Below are 21,225 nucleotides of genomic sequence, written 5' to 3' on the forward strand. Positions count from 1 at the left end.
AATTGCAAAAATCAAGAAATGTACAGGTATTAGCAATAAGCTGTGTTCCGAGAATGAAGGCTGTTTGAAAAAGAAAGCTACATACATTATTTTGGTATACCCACTGGCGTAGGCAAGGAGGGGGGGCAGTTGCCCCAGAGGTGACTTTTGTGAAACGTGTAAATCCGTCGAGTTTTTTATTGTAGTTATTTTCCTTCAAAATACGCTCAAAATGCAGGAAATGGAGCCAAAATTTTCTGGGGGAGGGCCCCCAGACACCTCGCCAAAGCTTCGCGCCTTCGGCGCTCGCGACGCACGGCTTCGCCTTATACCATTTCATCTATTTCGGAATAACAGCATTATGGAGATAGTCTACCTCCCAAACTATATTTTAGTATTTGGTCTGGAATTGTTTCAAATCGGATCAATTTCTAAAATTCATGTTGAAGTGCAGCTGTATTTGTCTCGGTGTGATTTTCTGTTGCGTTTCTTCTATACGATCTCGTCTTTTATGCTTTACATTTGGTCCAACTAGCTTGTCCTCACGACGGTCATGTATAAATACATTCACATCACTCAAGGACACAGAAACCCGAACCTAGCTCACTAGAGAGTGGCCTTTATCCCTTCCTCGGGCAATTTTGACCAACTATACCAGACATGCATCACATTCTCCTCAGATGTCAGCGACAACTGTATTGGATATCACTATATAGCATATTGAACCATATTCATGAAAAATATTCTACGAGGTCTGTACATAATATTGATGGTATCAAACTTTACAGCCGAATTGTATACTTTACTCTATGTTGATGATCTTTGTCGACAAATAATGCCATTTCACTAGATCATAATTTTACCCTTCAGAAACTTTTAAAAAATGACCCCAGTGACAGCAGCTTGGCGGACGAAAAATTGTAATTGGATGTTGATAATCCTATCTTGCATTTTACCCTTTTTTTCGTATAAACTTGAGAGATAAAAGTCTTCTTCAAATGAGATCTGGGCTAAGTCAATCATCTTGTCCTTGAAAAAGTATGGTCGTTGAACCACCTGCTGACTGGTGACAATGACTCCATAATAAATAATGAATGTGTTCAAACACAATGCCGTCATGTTAGATTTATATTCTAGCCCTGAAATCACAATAATGAAGCGACTTTCTAGACTGTAAATTTACAATGAAATAAAAAGCCAAACATCACTTCCCTTGTCATGTTTTATTAACATCCCAATTGCGTACATTTTTTCACAGAACTATTAAAATCTTCTTTCTTTTCACATCTTTCTTTTCTATCTTTCTTTTCATTTTTTTTCAAACTCCCTGATTTTTTTTTAACCCTTTTGCTCTTAACACATTCTTTTCTCGCTTTTTTTTTTCTTTAAATTTTTTCGATTTTTTTTTATCTCTATGCCTTTCTTCTATATTTTTTTTTTCCTTTTTTTTTATACTTTTTTTTTCTCTGCGAGTGAATTCAGAAGAAAATATCTGCGACTGAGAATTGACCTTAAATAGAACAGAGAGTGAAGAACCTGCACAGACACCCGAACACGTCAGGACTCTGCAATCTGAAAAAAAGCTAAACCCTGTATTAGTTCATCAAATCTATGTATAGTCCCGCAAAGTTTTTTCAACATTAAAACAGAACCATTTCAAATAAAATTCTTAAAAAAAGGAAACATTTTATAATATTCAATTTATATAAAAATATTTACTTGTAAATTTCCTACACATAAAAAATAATAAAAATTGGGTAGAAAATTTTGAAAATTTCAGGACTGAAATAATAAAATCTGGATGAAAATCAGTTTTAATCAACGAGCAATTTCATGTTTGTAATTCATCTTGGTTTTTCTGGGTTGCTTTAACTCTTTTTATCTATTTGAAACCTTTCAAATTCTTTCACACACTTTTGCATACTATAGACCAACTTGATTGGTCCCGAGATTCTATTTGTTCTTTCATAGTTAGAGCAATCGACTAGAAAGTAATAACATATTTAAGATATCAACTGTAGTTGGCAACAATTAAATCTGTCAAAATTTGTTACAATTACTCATCTTTGGTGGCTGATATATCTTTTTAATGCTTTCCTACATCTTTTCATTGTTTTCCTTGACAGCAAATTTGATTTCATTTCTTTATACTGTGCCTATTTGGCAGCAACAAACTAGTTTATATTTCATATTTTTAATCAACTTGTAGAAAATTACTATATTTTGATATTGCCACTTTCCACTAAAGAATACTCTATCAGATATCTTTAATATCCAACTATCAAGCTTTTCTTTTCCTTGCTGCCAGAAATCTTAATGGCTAAACGTGCATCAGTAAGGAGAATAGTACGAGGCCCGTCTGTACCGACTGAAACATAAAATGAAAAGTGAGAATTTAGTAAACATTAAACAAAACATATCTACAGTCAATCTTTAATACTGAAATTTCCTAACAACATTGACCTTAATAAAGACGTAAACTACTGCAAGCAATCCCAACCTAGTGCCGTTAGTATTTTGTGGGGTATGAACCCCTACTGCAGTAGGAGATTCATTTGGCAATATCATTTGCTCTAGTAAAGAGAAATGCTCTCAACTGTGTCAAAATAAACTCTCTTAATAGTTAAGAGGTATGTGAAGCTGACCTTCTAAAAAGTAATATTTACTTCTATTAAAAATCTGGCGGCAGCTTTGTGCTATATGTCATGCAACATATCACAGACATGAAGCATAGGTGTCAATCATCCTGGTTCTCCTGGGAAGCCCCAGAAAATTGCCAACTTTAGTCATTTTCCCGCGATTTGGTATGTCTCTAGAAACTCTAGAATGAATTGCAGTTGACACCCCTGATTTAGGCCTGTAAAATTACAAGTATCCTGAATTGTGACCATATTTGTGTCAAAGTTGTGACGAGGCTGATGCAGTGTTGACACATGTGGTGAAGATACGGACAGTTTAGTGCTTTAGTCTCCTCTAGCAGTTCTGGTAAAGCACTAACCTCTTGGTATGATAGGTCACTAACTAGGGTCCATCACACAAACAACTGCTCTATCACCTTATTTACTTTTAGTAAAGACTTTAATTAGTTCTGCAACATCATCAAAATTATGGTTGTTTGAAATATAGTTCATACATCTAAATTTTTCTTTACTACTCTAGTATTTGACTACCACCTTTTCCTTCTTTCATGATTAAATAAATGCGAATGTCATTTCTATGTCTTTGTCGCAACTACATTGAATTCAAACATCCAATCATCAGTCAATATTGAAAGGACAATTTATTTCAATTATCCTTCCTAATATAAGACATTTACAAAATAATGAAATTCAGCTTCTGCAAGTTCTTGGTTCATTGATTTAGAATATAATCATTTATTTTTGACTGAAAACAATTAAGTGAAATTATTGAGTACATCATCCTACATTAAATCTGAGATATAAATCACAAGTCAGCAATATATTTTCACAGGAATCTTGTTACTGAAACAAATGTATTCAGAGTTCATTTGTAAATAGGTATTAAAGTTCAGAAAAAATTTGTGTAACTAAAATACTCAACAAGTAGTCAGGATTCCTGCCATATGTCTTAATGTATGTTTATGTATCCTCTTTAATGATCAAGCAGAACACAAACTAATTACATGTCTCACACAGAACAAATATTCAACACTTTTAACGCTCAAAATGCTTTAAATATAAATAAAGACAATTATTATTATTATCATTAACCGTTACCAATGTAAGAAATATTTCACAAGACTTCAATCTAAAAAACAAAATATTCCTTTAAGTCAACAGGAAAATCATCTGATAGTTCTGTCAAAGCCAGTTTAGCAAAAGCACCCTGTGAAATCACCTCGATAGTTGGTCAATGTAACCTTCCCTCCATCCAGCAAACAAAACAGAAACATCTTATAGTATAGGCGAAATATTTAAGACAGCAGATCTTAATGATTTTTCAGCATTGTGTAAGGTCAGAAATACTGTGCATGAAAAAAAGCTCAAATTTAATATGTACTTAGCAGGGTTTTCCATAATTTTGTTAGTAGTAGGCTGTGTAGTGAAAGTAGGAGGCTGGCCTGCGGTGTACCTGTACGGAACATTATTACGGAACTGGATTGGTGTAGGCGGCCAAATGATCAAAGTAGCCAGTCAAATTGGCCGGCAACCGGCTCTTATGGAAAACCCTGACTTAGGTATTACATAACATTTTAAGTTTACAGCAGAACTTATAAAAGACTTCCATTATAATGTATACATACGTGAATCTGCCCCTTGGTCGAGGTGAGTACCCTCCATACGGAGACCCTCTATACCCACCACCTCTCCGAAAACCTCGACCACGGGGAGGTCGGTTAGTGGAACTGATGCCAGGGCGATTAGTCCTTTTGGCAGTCACCTATAAAATCATATGTTTAATTTTACTGTATTATATATCAGACCATAATGTAAACAAATATGTCAGTAAAATATATTGAACAGAACAAAGAAAGTCATCTCTACAGCAACAACTAAGATGTGAGATGTTGCACGCTAAATCATCAGTATTTGTTAATACATTGCTATATGTTTTCTGATCACAATTTCTCATCAGATAGGTAATCCAATGACACTGTCAAAAATGTCTACCACTAGCCACAGACATATCTGAGACCTTCAGAGGAATGTTTACCTTAATTTGTCTCCCTCTAAACAGTGAATCATCCAGAGCTTGAGCTGTAGCAACGGAGTCTTTATCAGCAAATTCTACATACGCAAAGCTGAAAATAAACATAAAATACGTCACGAATCATACTCATATACATTAATAATAAACAGGTTTTTTTTACCGTGAAGTCTTTCAAAATATCAAAGTGGGCAATACTGTTTTGTGACTATTTGCCTTGAACTCTCAAATCTGATTCCTTTCATATACTTACAGTTAATAGTATCTATTCTTGTAGGCACAAGACAAAAGTGCTTTTCAATATTAATGAAAATCAAATTAATGTTCAACAAGAAATACTGTCAAGAATGGATTCTTACCCTTTAGGATGTCCTGTAAATTTATCACAAAGAATTGTCACTCTGTTCACTGATCCACAGCCATGGAAGTGTTGTTCCAGTTCTTCAGCTGTAGCTCCATAATCTACCTAAAACAGAGAAGTGGTATAGCAGTGAAGCATCTATTTATCATCTTGATAGCTTTATACTCATATTGAGTGTCAATTGTATAAATCTATTTCTCATAGAATAACTGTTTTTGATTTTGCTAAACAAGTCAGCATAGCACCACTTCATAGCTATGACAATGAAATACGAATGTCTCACTAGATCTATATAATTACAAGTGAAAGCAGATACATCTGGACTTAATCATCAAGTCTGAACTGTGCAATCCTCAAGAAGCAGGCAATGTTAAAAATCCCAGAATTTTTTATATCTAATTTAACATCCTCAAAGATGAAACATCTCCAACAGTTTTTTAAACAGATAATCAAAGACTACTTCAAGATCAGCCAAAATGTTGAAATCATAGCTACTCTTGTAGCTCTTTAGTCTAACATGTGTTAAACATCATCTCTTGAACAGTCTTATGGCAAAAGTTTGACTAGAACTCTATAGGTATGACTACTTACTGACCTCATATTTATTACTTAGTACATAGAGTGAACATATAAGAGACTACAACATCCATAACTAGACATGTTTACAACAGCAACTAGAGCTGTTATTATATATCAGTATTGTCATATAGAGTAATTACAGATGCAATACAACAATATCATGGAAAAAGATTTGTGATACTGCTGCAGACAAAAACACAAAATAGTGGTATTTCTTGGGTATAAACATGCATATCATCCCAGACAATTTGAAGTAATATGACTGGATCAAAGTACTGGTATATCAATCTTTACAAACAACAACTCTCCTTCAAATATATTGGAAATGTAAATCTATGTGTATCTGAACATTAGGCCTGCATTATGATTAAAATTACATTAAGAAATATCCCGAACATGTTCAACAGCTGCAAAGTGCCTTTATCACATCACAAAACAAATGGGCCAATAGGATGTAGCAATGTAGTCGTACTTCCACCAAGATCACAAGCTTCGGATTAACTCTATAATGTCAGTAGTGAAAAAGGAAAATACCTAGTATTATGTCTGATGTTGCAATGGCCTGGGGACCAGTAATGTCATCAAAAAACATATTTCAAATAATCTTGTATCATGTTAGTATTACCACAAAAAGCATGTGTCATGTGTCAGATTCTTTCCATGGTATCGAAAAATGAATTTTTGAACAATGTTTCGGATTCAGAAATCATCTGGATAAAAATTCCAGTTATCACGTTGGTGAGTGCATATTTGGATAATATTGTGATGCAGATTTTTTCTACATTAACAGCTCGAGTGGCAACAGTATTCAGTAGCCTACATGCAGACAACAAACTTGAAGTTTTCAATTTTTATGAATGTTCAATCTAAAACAACATAATAGGAGTGGTAGGTTTATCACCTGCCCAGAAAATCTGGGTCTAGTTGTGGACTGACATCCAGGTTAGGAACATTCCTGTGTCATAATAAATCTTGATGGGACTGGTTCAAGATCAGCAAAAATGTTGAAATCATAGCTACTCTTGTAGCTCTTTAGTCTAACATGTGTTAAACATCATCTCTTGAACAGTCTTAAAGCATGAGTTTGACTAGAGCTCTGTAGGTCCGAGAACTGCTCTCAATTTTCATTACAATGAAAATACATAACACTTTATCTATAATGACTGAATTTTTTCAGCGTTTTGACAACAGGCTAGAAGCTTTGTCTATCTATGAAGTTTGAAAAGTGAAACAGAACAATGGGTTTGAGCTTGTAGGTACCTCAACCAACCAGACAATGTCATTTTGATATGGCTTTGATAGATAAAACAACAAGGGCCATCCAGAGATGGATTATGTTCCCTGAATTGGATAGAATTTAAGTATGAAAAATAACAAAGGGCAATAAGAGAGTTATGATTCTTGTGCACTGCCCTTATTCTTGTCGAGATCTATCTACCTATGAAGTTTCATGTTGATACTCTTCTAGTTTTGGTGTAATGGACCAGACACAAAATTTAAGCATGAAAAATAACAAAGGGCAATAACTCTTAAATTATGGAAAATAGAGTGATGGATCTTGTGCACTTCACTTCTCTTTGTTAAAATATATCTAACCATGAAATTGTACGTTGTTACCTTTTATAGTTTTGTGTTATGCTCCAGACAAAATTATGATGGGCGGACCAAGCAGCGACTATATGCTTACGCTTTGGGGAGCATAAAAATCATTTTAACCTTCAATTATCAATTTAACCTTTATTTTTCATTTTCAATGTTACCTAATTTTGCACCTAAAAACATTCAGCTTTCAGTTTTAATTTCTGCCTTGCTAACAACAGGTAAAGAATTGAAAATTAAACTGCTGCCATAGTTTCTTGCATACAGGAGATGTGGACTCATGACACTCCTATCTTTCAGTAAACTGGACTGGACTGGTTCAAGATCAGCAAAATGTTGAAATCATAGCTACTCTTGTCGCTCTTTAGTCTAACATGTGTTAAACATCATCTCTTGAACAGCCTTTTGATAAAAAATCTATTGATAGTACTGTTCTCAACTTCAATAGACCAAAGAAAACAGAAGACACATTAAAAAAACCTATGCCGACAAACAAGAAGCTTGACCTATTCATGAAGTTTGAAAAGTGAAACAAAGCACCAGGTCAGATCTTGTAGGTATCTCAACCAACCAGAAGATGTCATCAAATTCTCATGACTTTGAAAGATAAAATAAAAATCACTTTAACCTTCATTTTATCTTTTAATCCCAATGTTACCTTATTTTGCCCCTAAAAACATTCAGTTTCCAGTTTTATTTTCTGACATGTTTACAATTGGTAAAAAATAGAAAATTAAACTGCTGCCATAGTTTCTTGCATACAGGAGATGTGGACTCATGACACTCCTATCTTTCAGTAAAGCTGGACTGGTTCAAGATCAGCAAAATGTTGAAATCATAGCTACTCTTGTAGCTCTTTAGTCTAACATGTGTTAAACATCATCTCTTGAACAGTCTTATGGCACAAAATCTATAGATATGAGTACTGTCCACAACTTCAATAGACCAAAGAAAACACAAGACATGTTAAAAAAACCTATGTCAACAAACAAGAAGCTTGACCTATTCATTAAGTTTGAAAAGTGAAACAAAGCACCAGGTCAGATCTTGGAGGTATCTCAACCAACCAGAAGATGTCATCAAATTCTCATGACTTCGAAAGAAAAAATAAAAATCACTTTAACCTTATTTTATCTTTTAATCCCAGTGTTACCTTATTTTGGCCCTAGAAATATTCAGTTTCCAGTTTTAATTTCTGACTTGCTTACAATTGGTAAAGAATAGAGAATTAAACTTTCACAAAAGTTTTCTGCATACAGGAGTTGTGGACTCAAGACACACCTATCTTTCAGTAAAGCTGGACTGAACTGGTTCAAGATCAGCAAAATGTTGAAATCATAGCTACTCTTTTAGCTCTTTAGTCTAACATGTGTTAAACATCATCTCTTGAACAGTCTTATGGCAAAAAATCTATAGATGTGATTACTGTCCTCAACTTTAATAGAATGAAAATAGAAGGCACTAAAAACCCTATTGCAACAAACTGAAAACTTGGCCTATTTATGAACTTAAAAAGCAATCAAAACAAATCAGGATTGCAGATCTTCAACCAACCATATGAGGTCATTATAATCAGAGGACTTTGAAAGAAACAAACAAATATCACTTTAACCTTCATTTTCCTTTTTCATCTGATCTTACATTAATGTTTTCAGGGGAAAAGTATTTAACAGCTTCAAAATCAAACTTCAACCCAAGTGTTAATTTGTTGACAAAGGGTGAAGACAGAGAAATTAAAATGCTATAAAAGTTTCCCTTCATACAGGATTGGTGGACTCGCAACACCTATATATATATCCTTTCTTCTTAATAAAGCTGGATAGTCTGGTTCATGATCAGCAAAAATGTTGAAATCATAGCTACCCTTGTAGCTCTTTAGTCTAACATGTGTTGAACATCATCTCTTGAACCATCTAATTGAACATCTAAAGTTAAGGAACTTTGACTATACGAAATATTAGATTCAAAATTTAATTTTAAATTTTAAAAAGCTAATAAACGGTAAAGAAATATCAGGGGATTCCAGCAGGGCATGATTTGGCCAATATCAGGTTTGCCTGACAAAATGATGTGAATTGGCTACACTGCAGAACTATAATTTCAATATGAATAATGATTACATGATGCTCTTTACTGTACTTTTGGACCAAAACTCAATATCTTACATTTCCAACATAAACGGATCTGTTATCAGCTTCAAGCTTTTCTTCAACAGTGGGAAATCCAGCTGTAAAGGAAAGGAAATCACATTCAATATCAAAATGATGTACTATTTTACTAAATCAATCTATACATTACAACTTTTTTCTCCACAAGAACAGATTTCAACTTCATTAATTAGTTCAGCACCACCTGCTGATAATCACAAAGTAATGAATTTTCAATGAGCAATTCTTGAAAAATTGAAAAATACATTTATGGAATTCTCTCAATTACCAAGAGCAGTTTTTAACACCAGAACACTCTTCAGTCATGTACAAGTTTAGCTTTACAATATGTATGCTAAAAATAAATTGTAAGCTACAGTATCCGTTATGCATCATGCTTGAATTTATTTCAGCTAATATTTGTAAATAATGCTTACTGGCAGTAGTGGCAGTGGTTGGGGATGTGATGTTCATTTGTTTTTCTACTTCATTTTGCATTTCCTTAAGTTTCTCTGCTTCTTCTTCCATCTCTTTCACACGGGCCTTTATAGCCTCCAGCTCCTTAAATGCAAAAATGTTAAAACCTAATTAAAGGAAGTATGGACTGTATAGTATTCATGTCTTGACTAGTTGGGACATGAAATGCAACACAAACAACACAAGGCAATCACTACTTGTTCAAAATCTCTTAGAAAGTCCAGGAAGTTCGGTTTCAAGAATAACACATCGAATAAAGAGAGAATTTCATAAAATGCTGTCCAACATATCGTTTATGAAGAAAGCTACATTTTTAAAGAAACTTCTCTTGGTCAGACAATAAATAGCAAGAACATTATGAACAAAGTCAATCATTATGTAAGAACTAGATAATCATGAGGACTATGGCAAATTGAAATAAACTACTTTAAGCATGTTTGTATTACTTTTACTCTAAAGTGAATTTTAACTTTAATATCTCAAACGGTGAGTTATTCTTTTTTTAATATTCTTAAACATGAAAATGACCTTCATTCCATAGGCCTAGCGATGGTCCCTAACCACATATGCCTACTGTAAGTAGTTATGAGAGCAGTTTTTTAAATGTCTACAGTAGCACTTTTAACAAACTCTCTTATTGATACAACGTCAGACACCTGTGCACTGATTACACAAGGATGCGAGAGGGTGAAATGAAAGCCATTCTGCATCCTGTAAAACTACTATACCGGGTCTTCGACGGTCGTTTCATCCTGGTTTGTTGACGTAGCGTCGTGATCACCGTCTCCTCCTTCAAATTGTTGTGCATCGGGATCGAAATCCGTGACCGAATCATCCGGAAAATCGGGTTCTTTATCGGTCATGACTGAATAAAAATTGACAATATGTAAATAGAGACGTACATATGACTTAACAAATTAAATCTTTTTGATTAACGGCTTTCTTTAGATGACATAACACTAAGATGACGATGGATTTAAAGTAAACATTATCCTACCTTCTGATTTCGTTAGCCGGCCGGTGATCTTTTGAAGATTGAAGAGTTCCAATAATAGAGTTTCAATAATAGAGTTGCCTCCCTTGTACTGTCTGGTCGTTAAAATTTAAGATTTAACCTTTGTTCTGATAATGATGTTTTGAGTGATTAGATTTTATAAAGTAATTGAAAAGCAATTAAAATGATAACAATTTTGCGTTTCCTTGTACTAGACACGCATGTAGTTATAATATGCGTTAAAATATGATGAATAAGTAATACAAAATTGTAGTCATTTTCAATAATTACTATTATTTCGTTTGTAAATAGCAGGTATTCTTTCCTATCTTCGGTGGGATTTTTTATTCCGTCTCATCGAAATGTAACAGCATTACAAACATGGGACAATAAGAAAATTGCGTAAATGCTAAATTTTAATTTTATTGTACGAGCTGAAAACTCAGCATACAGCAACCAATGAATGAACTTTTTAAAGAAAAAAATAACCTTAATTATATATTGTATAACATTCCGAAATATGACTTTTTAAAGACTCACTATCTGATTATATGAATGATAGGGGCTAGTTTTTGTAAAGTAAGAGAGAGAGGACTCTGTGTTTTAGTTTTTGAAATTTTCACCTATTTTTGAAATCCAACACCAAGGATTAAGCAAACCAAACTATTTATTGTCGGATTTTCAAAATTAAGACATTTTCCTATAGTCGCCTATGCTCGGTTGTAACAATTATAATCTTCTGGTGTCAATGCCTTTAGCACCAACAGTCATTTATCCACCGCGTGTCCTCTGTCCTTTTTGGTTCCAAGTAATGTTCTGGTAAATTTGCTGCTATTTAGACAAAACAAAGTTTTCCAGCAACCGACGCATGTCGTCTCGAAAATGACTCGATTCATATTCTATCTCCAGTTACATAACTGTTGAACTCACCTGATTGAAAGGAAGGACTTGGGGCTTGTCACCAATAACAACATACAACCAGCCCCGAACACACAGATACACAAGATCTATTTCAAACTTGGTTAACATGTAATTAACATCAGCTCCGAGAGCTTGTATTCGATATAAACATGGTGTAAAACCAGCACGAAACCATACGTAAGATAAAACACAGAACAAAGTATAGCGCAGTATAACAAACGCTGTGTGGTTATTTCGACTTGTCCTATACTATATCAAGGTTTTTGCCCTGAAGGTCCTTAGGTTTCTCCCACTTTATCTATACTTTCCGGAGAGGTACTGGTACTTTAAAGACAGATTATTACAATATCGATGTTACACGAAAGACATTACATGATGACGATGATTGTGATATGCATTGTTATCTGTTTATTGTTGTTGTTGATGATGATGATGATGATGATGATGCTGATGCTGATGCTGATGATGATGATGATGATGACGATGATTGTGATATGCATTGTTATCTGTTTGTTGTTGTTGTTGTTGTTGTTGATGATGATGATGATGATGATGATGATGAAGATGATTGTGATATGCAATGTTATCTGTATGTTGATGATGACGACAGTGATGATGATGATGATGTTGATGATGATGATGATGATGATGATATGCAATGTTATCTGTATGTTGATGATGACGACAGTGATGATGATGATGATGATGATGACGACAGTGATGAGGGTGGATGGCTGCTTTATGTGCGATGCATTTGATGGTTTTAAGGAGAAATATATCAATGAAATTGTGATGATGATGATGATTGTCTATTGCATGAAATATAATTATAATGATGATCATCATCAACATCATAATGATGCATGTTACACATCCTTATGTATGTATAATAATATGTGTATGAAAGCGAGTGAGTATGCTGTCTGGTCTTTGTGTATTGTAACTTGGAAAAATTAAAAATTGAAAAAAAATAATAGCGTGGTAAAGAAATTTCCATTTACCAGAGAAAACCCCATAAAAACAAGGGCTATAAACAGATAAATAGGTAAGTTGGGAGTGGGGGTGTAAAATATTGAATAAAAAATATATGTCTATGCCTAAGAGAGTGACTGCATTTCTGTATTACAGACATTAAAAGACTTTATTTATTCGCTTGCCTTTTTACCGATTCTGACTGCTTTATATCTCTCAGTGTTTGCCTTTATACAGCCATCTGCATACCAACTAATCAAAAATTCACTGCCTTGTTAAATTTTAAAAAAAACATCGTTTTTATTTAACATAGCCGACTACCGACTCATCATGCTTTGCCAATTGTTTTTTGTTTATGCGTTTGTGTTGGGAATTTTGGCCAACGGTCTTCAGTGTTCATTTCTATAGAGTTTTCTCTACTCCGAGTGTCTGTGTTATTAGTTGGTTTTTAGAGACGGAACTACTGAAATTCACCTTTACAACTTCCCACGTAGCAGTCTTGACATATTGTCCAGAGTTGAAATATGACTCGCCGTTTTCTCTTTATTCGAGTTATGGTAAAGCACCAAAGAGCCCAAGGTAATGACTTTAAAAACTGTTTAATAAAAACACGTGGAATATACTGAAACAAATCGCCATTTGCCTTCGTCAAAAATATAATGAAGACACAGATTTATGGACATTCATTTGTAAGGTGAAAGGCAAAGTCTCTCCTCTGAAGTAAATGTCTATGACGAGAAATTCCATGTACCACTAAATCAGTTAGCCAGCCTTGATATTAGACACTTAAAATTTTGTCATCACCAAATGACTAATTGGATCATTCTCAAAGAGGACTGGAATGGAACCCACCTAATTCGACATAAACATGGCCAACAATGAAATGGAAATTTTCGTTTTCTATTTAGAAAATTCGCAGTTTAACCTAATCCAGCGTGATCAAAGAAATCTTTATCCTTTTCTTACCAGCTCATATTTTCCATCTTGAATTCATAATTAAAATGTCGACGATTTTCACATCAGTGTCTATAGCACATGCTTTACTCGAAATTTCGCCAGCGACATACGCGCTAGACATAACAAGGACGTACATATTCTACATGTATGTTTAGCACAGACTTAGTGTAGACTTCACGTGACTCCACAGTTGTGCATGCTAAATTTTTGGACTGACGGAATTATCTAAAGGGCCGACAGACATATCTTGCATCTTGACAGTGGAAACTTGTTATAAATATTTCTAATGAAGTACAATGGATTTTCTCAAATTTCATTATAAACTCTTTTTATTCCGCATATATGCATGATCAGTTTTGGGACCTATCAGGAAACACAAGATGATTTTGACATTTAAAGTTGCCTATCCAAAAATGTTGATCGGTCATAGATTTCTCGTCTCGTGCTGTTCTATCACCAAGCGTTGTCCAAACAACGAACATCAATGTTCTGGTGGCAAGGGGTCAAATTTCATGTCAGTTGAATTGTGTGACTGATGGACAACATATAATGGTTGACCAAAGACATATGTAAGAGGATAGAAGAAAAGGAAAAATACCAGTTTATATATACACAAATGGTGGATTCCAAGATCCTCCTCTGATTATCATGATTTTGAGCACGCAGCAAGAATCAAATCTGAAATCTGATCAGCTGTCTTCCTCTGACAGATTTCGTAGATTTTGGTGGTAATTCTGTCCATTAGAATAAGGCACAGACACAAATATCTATGGGTACCGGGATTTTTTATGGAGCCTCCCTCTCGTTTTCTCATTGAAAACTTGCAGTAGAAAAACATCGTGATCACTGTGTCACTATCAAGACAATCTTAATCAAGTTTTGTCCTTAGTATGGACTTCAGATTCATCTACCAGGGTATTCCTACATCAAAAGCTATTTAATCTTGATTTCCCTACAGACCGATCAATCTTCTACAACACGTGTTTTTTCTTCTATTTTTAATTATTCATTTCATTTTTAATTAGAATTTGATTCCATTGAATTTGGAATAAGATGTGGCTTCATTAAAATAAATTTGAGATGTGGCTTTTTGAGTTAGAAAGTCAAGGCTGAAGACAGTTTACACATTACTAGATCTCAGACAAGGCCTTCCTGAAGACAGTTTACACATTACTAGATCTCAGACAAGGCCTTCCTGAAGACAGTTTACACATTACTAGATCTCAGACAAGGCCTTCCTGAAGACAGTTTACACATTACTAGATCTCAGACAAGGCCTTCCTGAAAACAGTTTACACATAACTAGATCTCAGACAATGCTATCAAGGCTGAAGACAGTTTACACATTACTAGATCTCAGACAAGGCCTTCCTGAAGACAGTTTATACATTACTAGATCTCAGACAAAGCCTTCCTGGAGACAGTTTACACATTACTAGATCTCAGACCACACTGTCAAGGCTGAAGACAGTTTACACATTACTAGATCTCAAACAAGGCCTTCCTGAAAACAGTTTACACATTACTAGATCTCAGACCATGCTGTCAAGGCTGACGACAGTTTACACATTACTAGATCTCAGACAAGGCCTTCCTGAAGACAGTTTACACATTACTAGATCTCAGACAAGGCCTTCCTGAAGACAGTTTACACATTACTAGATCTCAGACAAGGCCTTCCTGAAGACAGTTTACACATTACTAGATCTCAGACAAGGCCTTCCTGAAAACAGTTTACACATAACTAGATCTCAGACAATGCTATCAAGGCTGAAGACAGTTTACACATTACTAGATCTCAGACAAGGCCTTCCTGAAGACAGTTTATACATTACTAGATCTCAGACAAAGCCTTCCTGGAGACAGTTTACACATTACTAGATCTCAGACCACACTGTCAAGGCTGAAGACAGTTTACACATTACTAGATCTCAGACAAAGCCTTCCTGGAGACAGTTTACACATTACTAGATCTCAGACAATGCTGTCAGGGCTGAAGACAGTTTACACATTACTAGATCTCAGACAAGGCCTTCCTGAAGACAGTTTACACATTACTATATCTCAGACAAGGCCTTGCTGAAGACAGTTTACACATTACTAGATCTCAGACCACGCTGTCAAGGCTGAAGACAGTTTACACATATTGGTCTAGAAAATGTATGATGGGCCTCCTGTATCATGTTTAGTGAGGTAGTCACCTGCAACAGCAGGAGACCCAGTGAAGCATGGTATTGTGAAGCATGTTGAAATGAACCATGGTCAAAATACCATAATGGTGAATGAACTCCAAGTTAAGTGAAGCCATGTTACATTTTGTTTACATTTGATGTCTCTATGATTTATTTTTGATCACTTTACTTAATGTTGTTCCCTAATGTTACTCCCACCTGGCTGGTCACCAGATGATAAACCAGTAAGTAACCTAACAACAAACACTACCTTGAGTTAACTCTGCACTTCAAAACTTTGTTAGTACATTACTGAGAACTTGTCAAAAACATAACAAATGTCTGAATGAAAGTAAAAACACATTAATGGTTTTAAAATTTGTCACTTTAATATTATTCATAATTAACTGCAAAAATTCAGATTCTTGTCAAAAATGCTTGAACTGATTTGAAATATTTTACAAATCACTTTTGTCATATGACTACATCATCATCAGTATAACATCCATTACATGATTTTTATGATTATTATTACACACATCTTATATGACCTTGTGAAACTGATTGGCTGAAAGTTCCCATTGTTTCAAAGCTTCTTGGCATCATTTGCATAGTGAAGTCACCAAAGAAAAAAAATGGATTATTAGTATTGCCAATTAAAATTCTGCATAAACCTAATAAAATGTAGTTTTTCACAAATGTTTGCAAAAATATTGAAGTTATGTGACAAACAGAATCTTACCTTTGTAAAATTTATGAAACTCCTTACAATTTTATCTCTTAATCTAACTAGATTCATTTCATCAATCTGGGGTGAAATGTAAATTCATGTACGATCCTCTAGTTACTTAAGTCAATCCCCACTTGCTCATGAATGTGATATACCATATCGCACACAATATTCACCCTACAATAAGACAAGGAGCCAAAGCATTGCCTTTATTAAAATCAAGAAGGTGGGTAGATGATTATTATAAGAAAAGTAGTTGCCATAATTTGTAGTTCAAATTGAACAATGATTTAGGTACATGGTAAAATGTCAGCCATGGTTTTAGCGAAGGATAAATAAAGGTATATTTATGCTATAAGAATTCAATAATGCATTCATGAAAAGAGCTTGCAAAACATAAAACAATACTGTATAAGGAGTTTGCGTCAATAACATCTACCTTTTACAAAAATATTTCTAAGAAATCAGAACAAAACACTGGTATAACCAACCTTAATGCATGCGTTGTACAGAATTTGAATTAAGATATTCAATAATGTAGCACTATATCAACATATTCTTTAGACAATGCCTAAGAGACCTGTATTTTAATGAGCTTTCAACTGAGGTAATTAAGGAAATAACAGCATAAAATATTTACAGAAGAATAAATAGACATATGATTTAATTCTCACTGAAATGTGTTCGATCAGCTCAATAATGTCAACACGTCTCTGAATAAACACGATATCACAAACCATTGTCTTCACTCTCAAGCTTATTTACATGATCTTCGTAGACATTCTTAATTGGTTCCATTTGTGTCATAATACAGTAACTGCCATTTGTCAGCAGCATATGTTTATTTGGTAAGTGAAAGAAGAGCATTCTTCCTGACAAAAGTGTATACAAATGCTTTTACAATTAGCACAGCTGATCATGGACAGATAATGTTACCACCAAGTTCACATATCTTAAGTACATTTTAAAATTTCTACCTTTACCTTGCAAAGTTTGCATTTTCATGTATTTGATTTATTGAAATCAAATTAAACATACATCAGTGACTACAAATAAGACCGTCAACTGTAATCAATGACCCTGCATGTCATTCCAACAAATAGCTTTCGTTAAAAAATACAAATAAACTACACAATTTTTTGTGACAATTTTAGAGATGTTGAGCCAATAACAAATGGGATGGTAAGGTTTTCTCAATACAGATTTGGAATGTAAAATATCTATAGCAATCACAAAGAGAATTAGAAAATTGGTTCTGCATCTTAACATTTATTACTTATATTCAAAATGGAAATCTATAAATCCTGGGAAAATTTGGCTCCCTTCACAAATAAAGTCAATATTTTAGAACAAAGATCAATAATCAGGTTTACATGTATAATTTGTATGTTTCTTTAATTTCATTAGATTAAGTTTACATCTGTCCAACATTCGTAAATTAAAAAATTAGAAATCAAATACCTAAAATTTTTTTGGCTACTGATACCTTTATACTGGTACTGTATCCATTTTAAAATAAATCAACAAGGCGCCAGTGTTGTAAGTTATCAACAAATACATGGTTGTCCTCCACCAGTTCATTCTTAATGAAAACAAATATTGACAGCTTCTTGACAGCATAACTAAGAATGCACCACTTTCAGGTTTTCACCAGGTAAAACAAAAAATCGCTTTATTTCTTAAACCTTTCACTCACGTAATTAATCACAGACTGTTTCATCATCACAAGCAAAACTATATGTCAGTTTCTAGAACTACTCCCATTTTTCCTCTTAGAATTTTTCTTGTTAAGTCGAAATGATTTCCATTTAAGTCGGATCCTGTCACTTTTTGATTTACATTTTGTGATAAAGTCTCTTCCTACAGCTATAACCCTCCTTCCTTCATTGATCCGTTTAGTTCTCTTTGCCCTTGCTATCGCTCGGCGTTTTAACTTGGTACTGCGATCCTTTACTTCTTGCTTAAACATGCTTCTTAGTTGGTCTTCCTTCTTTAAAGGTGGAAGTCTGGCTGTCTTCCTCATGTATTTTATGACCATATTTGTGCCACCAATGGTAACAGTGTACCTAGCAGGAGTAGCTAGCTTATACATCAGGTAAGCAAGTGCCACGTTTCCCATACTCGATGACTTAAATGGATTGATGATTGTTTCACTGCAGCCCAATTTTTCCAGTAAGGCCACAATATCCACTCCACTGCAAATTAAAAAATAAAAAATGAATAATTACAATAATTAATTTGATATATTTTTGATTATAAATTTAAAGTTATGAACATCCATTCCACTGATCTGAGAGATCTCTTGCTTTCAACGCCTACATTTCAAGTAAACATGCAGTAAAACACTATTTTCAGTGATTTTTTGGATGCTCTCGTGCTTTTCCTGTGGGCTTAACTGAAATTTTGAGAACACATCTCTTAGTAATGTGACTGATCAAGATTAAGAAAATGGGTGCTGGACTTGCCAGAAAAAAAGTCCTACAAAAATTGCTAACTTTCAACCTCTGTTTTCTATAGAACAAAAAATTGGTCAAAAGTCATGATTCTGTGCTTCTCAATCTAATGGTTATTAACAAGAAACTGGTTTTTCACATCTCTATCTGTGACCTTGAATTATCTGAATGACCTGGAGAGTTCACAATCACAGTATGTAATAGCTACTCATCAAGTAGCAGGGTTTTCCATAATTTTGTTAATAGTAGGCTGTGTAGTGAAAGTAGGAGGCTGGCCTGCCATGTACGTGTTGTCGTGTACGGAACATTATTACGGAACTGGATTGGTGTAGGCGGCCAAATGATCAAAGTAGCCAGTCAAATTGGCCGGCGACCAGCTCTTATGGAAAACCCTGATGTAGCATTAATCCTCTTCAAGTTATTCCAATGTTTAACACATAAGACACTTGTGACCTTGAAAACCAGCCAGGTGATACGCGTGAAAAAGAATTCATGCCCTTCTACCCAGTATGATACTGGCTGAAGTTCATGGCCCCTTTGGTTTCTTGTTATTTCTAGAAGAAGTTGTTAAAAGCATTTGGGCAGATATGCCAAGAATCATCAGAAACTTATATTTCCAATAAGTGTTTGAGCTGCATGTCCACTTAATCAAAATGTTTGATGTGAATTAAATTCAATTAACATTCTCCGAATCAGTTATAAATGATAAATGATCATTTTAAAATACACGTATATCTACAATAACATTAAACTTCACTGAGAGATGGTGGTATTTGATATTTACAGCTATACAATACTGTGGATATTCACACAAGACATAATTCTACAAGATTTACCTATCTACTATGCCGTAGAATGTTCCAAACCAGACACATGATGTTACCAGATGCACGCCAATAAGAACTTTTCCGTGTTCCTTATAGGTTTTTTTAAATCTCTGTACTAAAGTAAGTTTCTCCTCAGGTTCCTTCAAATTGTTTTCTCCTTCTTCAGGTGTTGTTTTAATTTCTTCTGTAGACTTTTGTTTTTGTCGCAACTGTACACTAAAATGCCTGTAGTTGATGTGACTGTGGTAACGATTTATCTGTACATAGTTAAAATCACAGCGGGATCCAAACAAAGGAAAACATCTCTGGTACATAAATGTCTGCTTGTTCAGCCAATTTGATGGGCACTGGAGTCTGTTTACCAATACAGGGCTTGTCCCTTCTGAAAATGAATTAGTATTATTATAACTTGCCTTTATCTAGTCAATGTGTAAATTGTTTCAGCTGCTGAAAAGATATGTTGCCAGGTCAAATACCATCACATTCACTTCAGCAATAAGGCGGCAATATATCCAGAACTAACCACAAATGTAATCAATATTTGTTTTGTTGAAAGAATAATAGAAGAATGTAGGATGGTGGTTTTTAAAAAAAATTGTTATCTCTTTTAAAAACTTGTATATATACAGAATGCTTGACATTATGTAAACAATTAACATTTCTCCTTGCTCTAAATTTCATTACCTTGAGAAATACCATATATATCTACATATTTTTGGAAAAAGAATTATTTTTTTCGCCAGGCATCAAATCTGCCACGACAATACAAGATGTCACCCTGGGGCTCCAAACCCTTGTTAGATGCTCTAACTTCACAGTTGTATCTCAGGTACATTCACATAGACAAGAGATAAGTTAAAGCTTCTTTTGGCTACAAAATCCGAATTGTTTTGACTATCTATCGGCAATTTTACCTTTGTCTTGGTCATGGTAAATAGTCAGAACCCTTTAGTCAATTTGTTGCACAAATCGAAAACTACATGTAAATTTAGCTATGATCAACCCAATACATTATTCCAATTTGTTACCAACCCCATTCACATAGACTCGAACATCACGTGCATCAGGTTGTTCACACATTGTAAATATTGTTATAGAAAAAATGGAAAGACAATTACCATGTACAGTCTTCATGTATCTTTGGACGCATTTATCTTGTGTCGGTTTCTTGCGATATGTCAAAATCCATGGACGCGCTCTGACGGACTTTTCGAGGGCACGTCTTGTGCTTGAAATGGATATCGGATGCTGACAGAAATGTTGCACAGATCTGTGAACGCAGGCACGTGTTGAATTCAACATGCTACTTGGAAATTGCATGAACCACGACACAGAACATTCAGAAATGACGAAACTTTACAGAAAATGACATTTCCTTAAAAATAGGACA

At 34.4% G+C, this 21,225-nt stretch overlaps 2 protein-coding genes across 2 annotated transcripts; both read right to left on the reverse strand.

Annotated features, from left to right (window-relative positions):
* Positions 1-1,187: 1,187 nt before the first annotated feature.
* Positions 1,188-10,828, reverse strand: LOC132561142 (polyadenylate-binding protein 2-B-like). The gene is made up of 8 exons (XM_060225871.1): positions 10,808-10,828; positions 10,539-10,675; positions 9,771-9,894; positions 9,352-9,413; positions 5,007-5,113; positions 4,654-4,741; positions 4,244-4,380; positions 1,188-2,347 (listed from the first exon to the last, which is right to left on the reverse strand). The coding sequence occupies exons 2-8, from the start codon at positions 10,671-10,673 to the stop codon at positions 2,311-2,313; spliced, it is 690 nt and encodes a 229-aa protein (XP_060081854.1). The 5' UTR covers positions 10,674-10,675; positions 10,808-10,828; the 3' UTR covers positions 1,188-2,310.
* A 5,364-nt stretch (positions 10,829-16,192) lies between these two features.
* Positions 16,193-21,204, reverse strand: LOC132561143 (protein FAM210A-like). Its single transcript, XM_060225872.1, has 3 exons — positions 20,954-21,204; positions 19,845-20,217; positions 16,193-18,750 (listed from the first exon to the last, which is right to left on the reverse strand). The coding sequence occupies exons 1-3, from the start codon at positions 21,153-21,155 to the stop codon at positions 18,297-18,299; spliced, it is 1,029 nt and encodes a 342-aa protein (XP_060081855.1). The 5' UTR covers positions 21,156-21,204; the 3' UTR covers positions 16,193-18,296.
* Positions 21,205-21,225: the final 21 nt, after the last annotated feature.

The sequence above is a fragment of the Ylistrum balloti genome, unplaced genomic scaffold (genome assembly GCF_031769215.1).
Source record: "Ylistrum balloti isolate Yb309-2 unplaced genomic scaffold, AGI_CSIRO_Ybal_v1 Utg371150, whole genome shotgun sequence".
Taxonomy (NCBI): domain Eukaryota; kingdom Metazoa; phylum Mollusca; class Bivalvia; order Pectinida; family Pectinidae; genus Ylistrum; species Ylistrum balloti.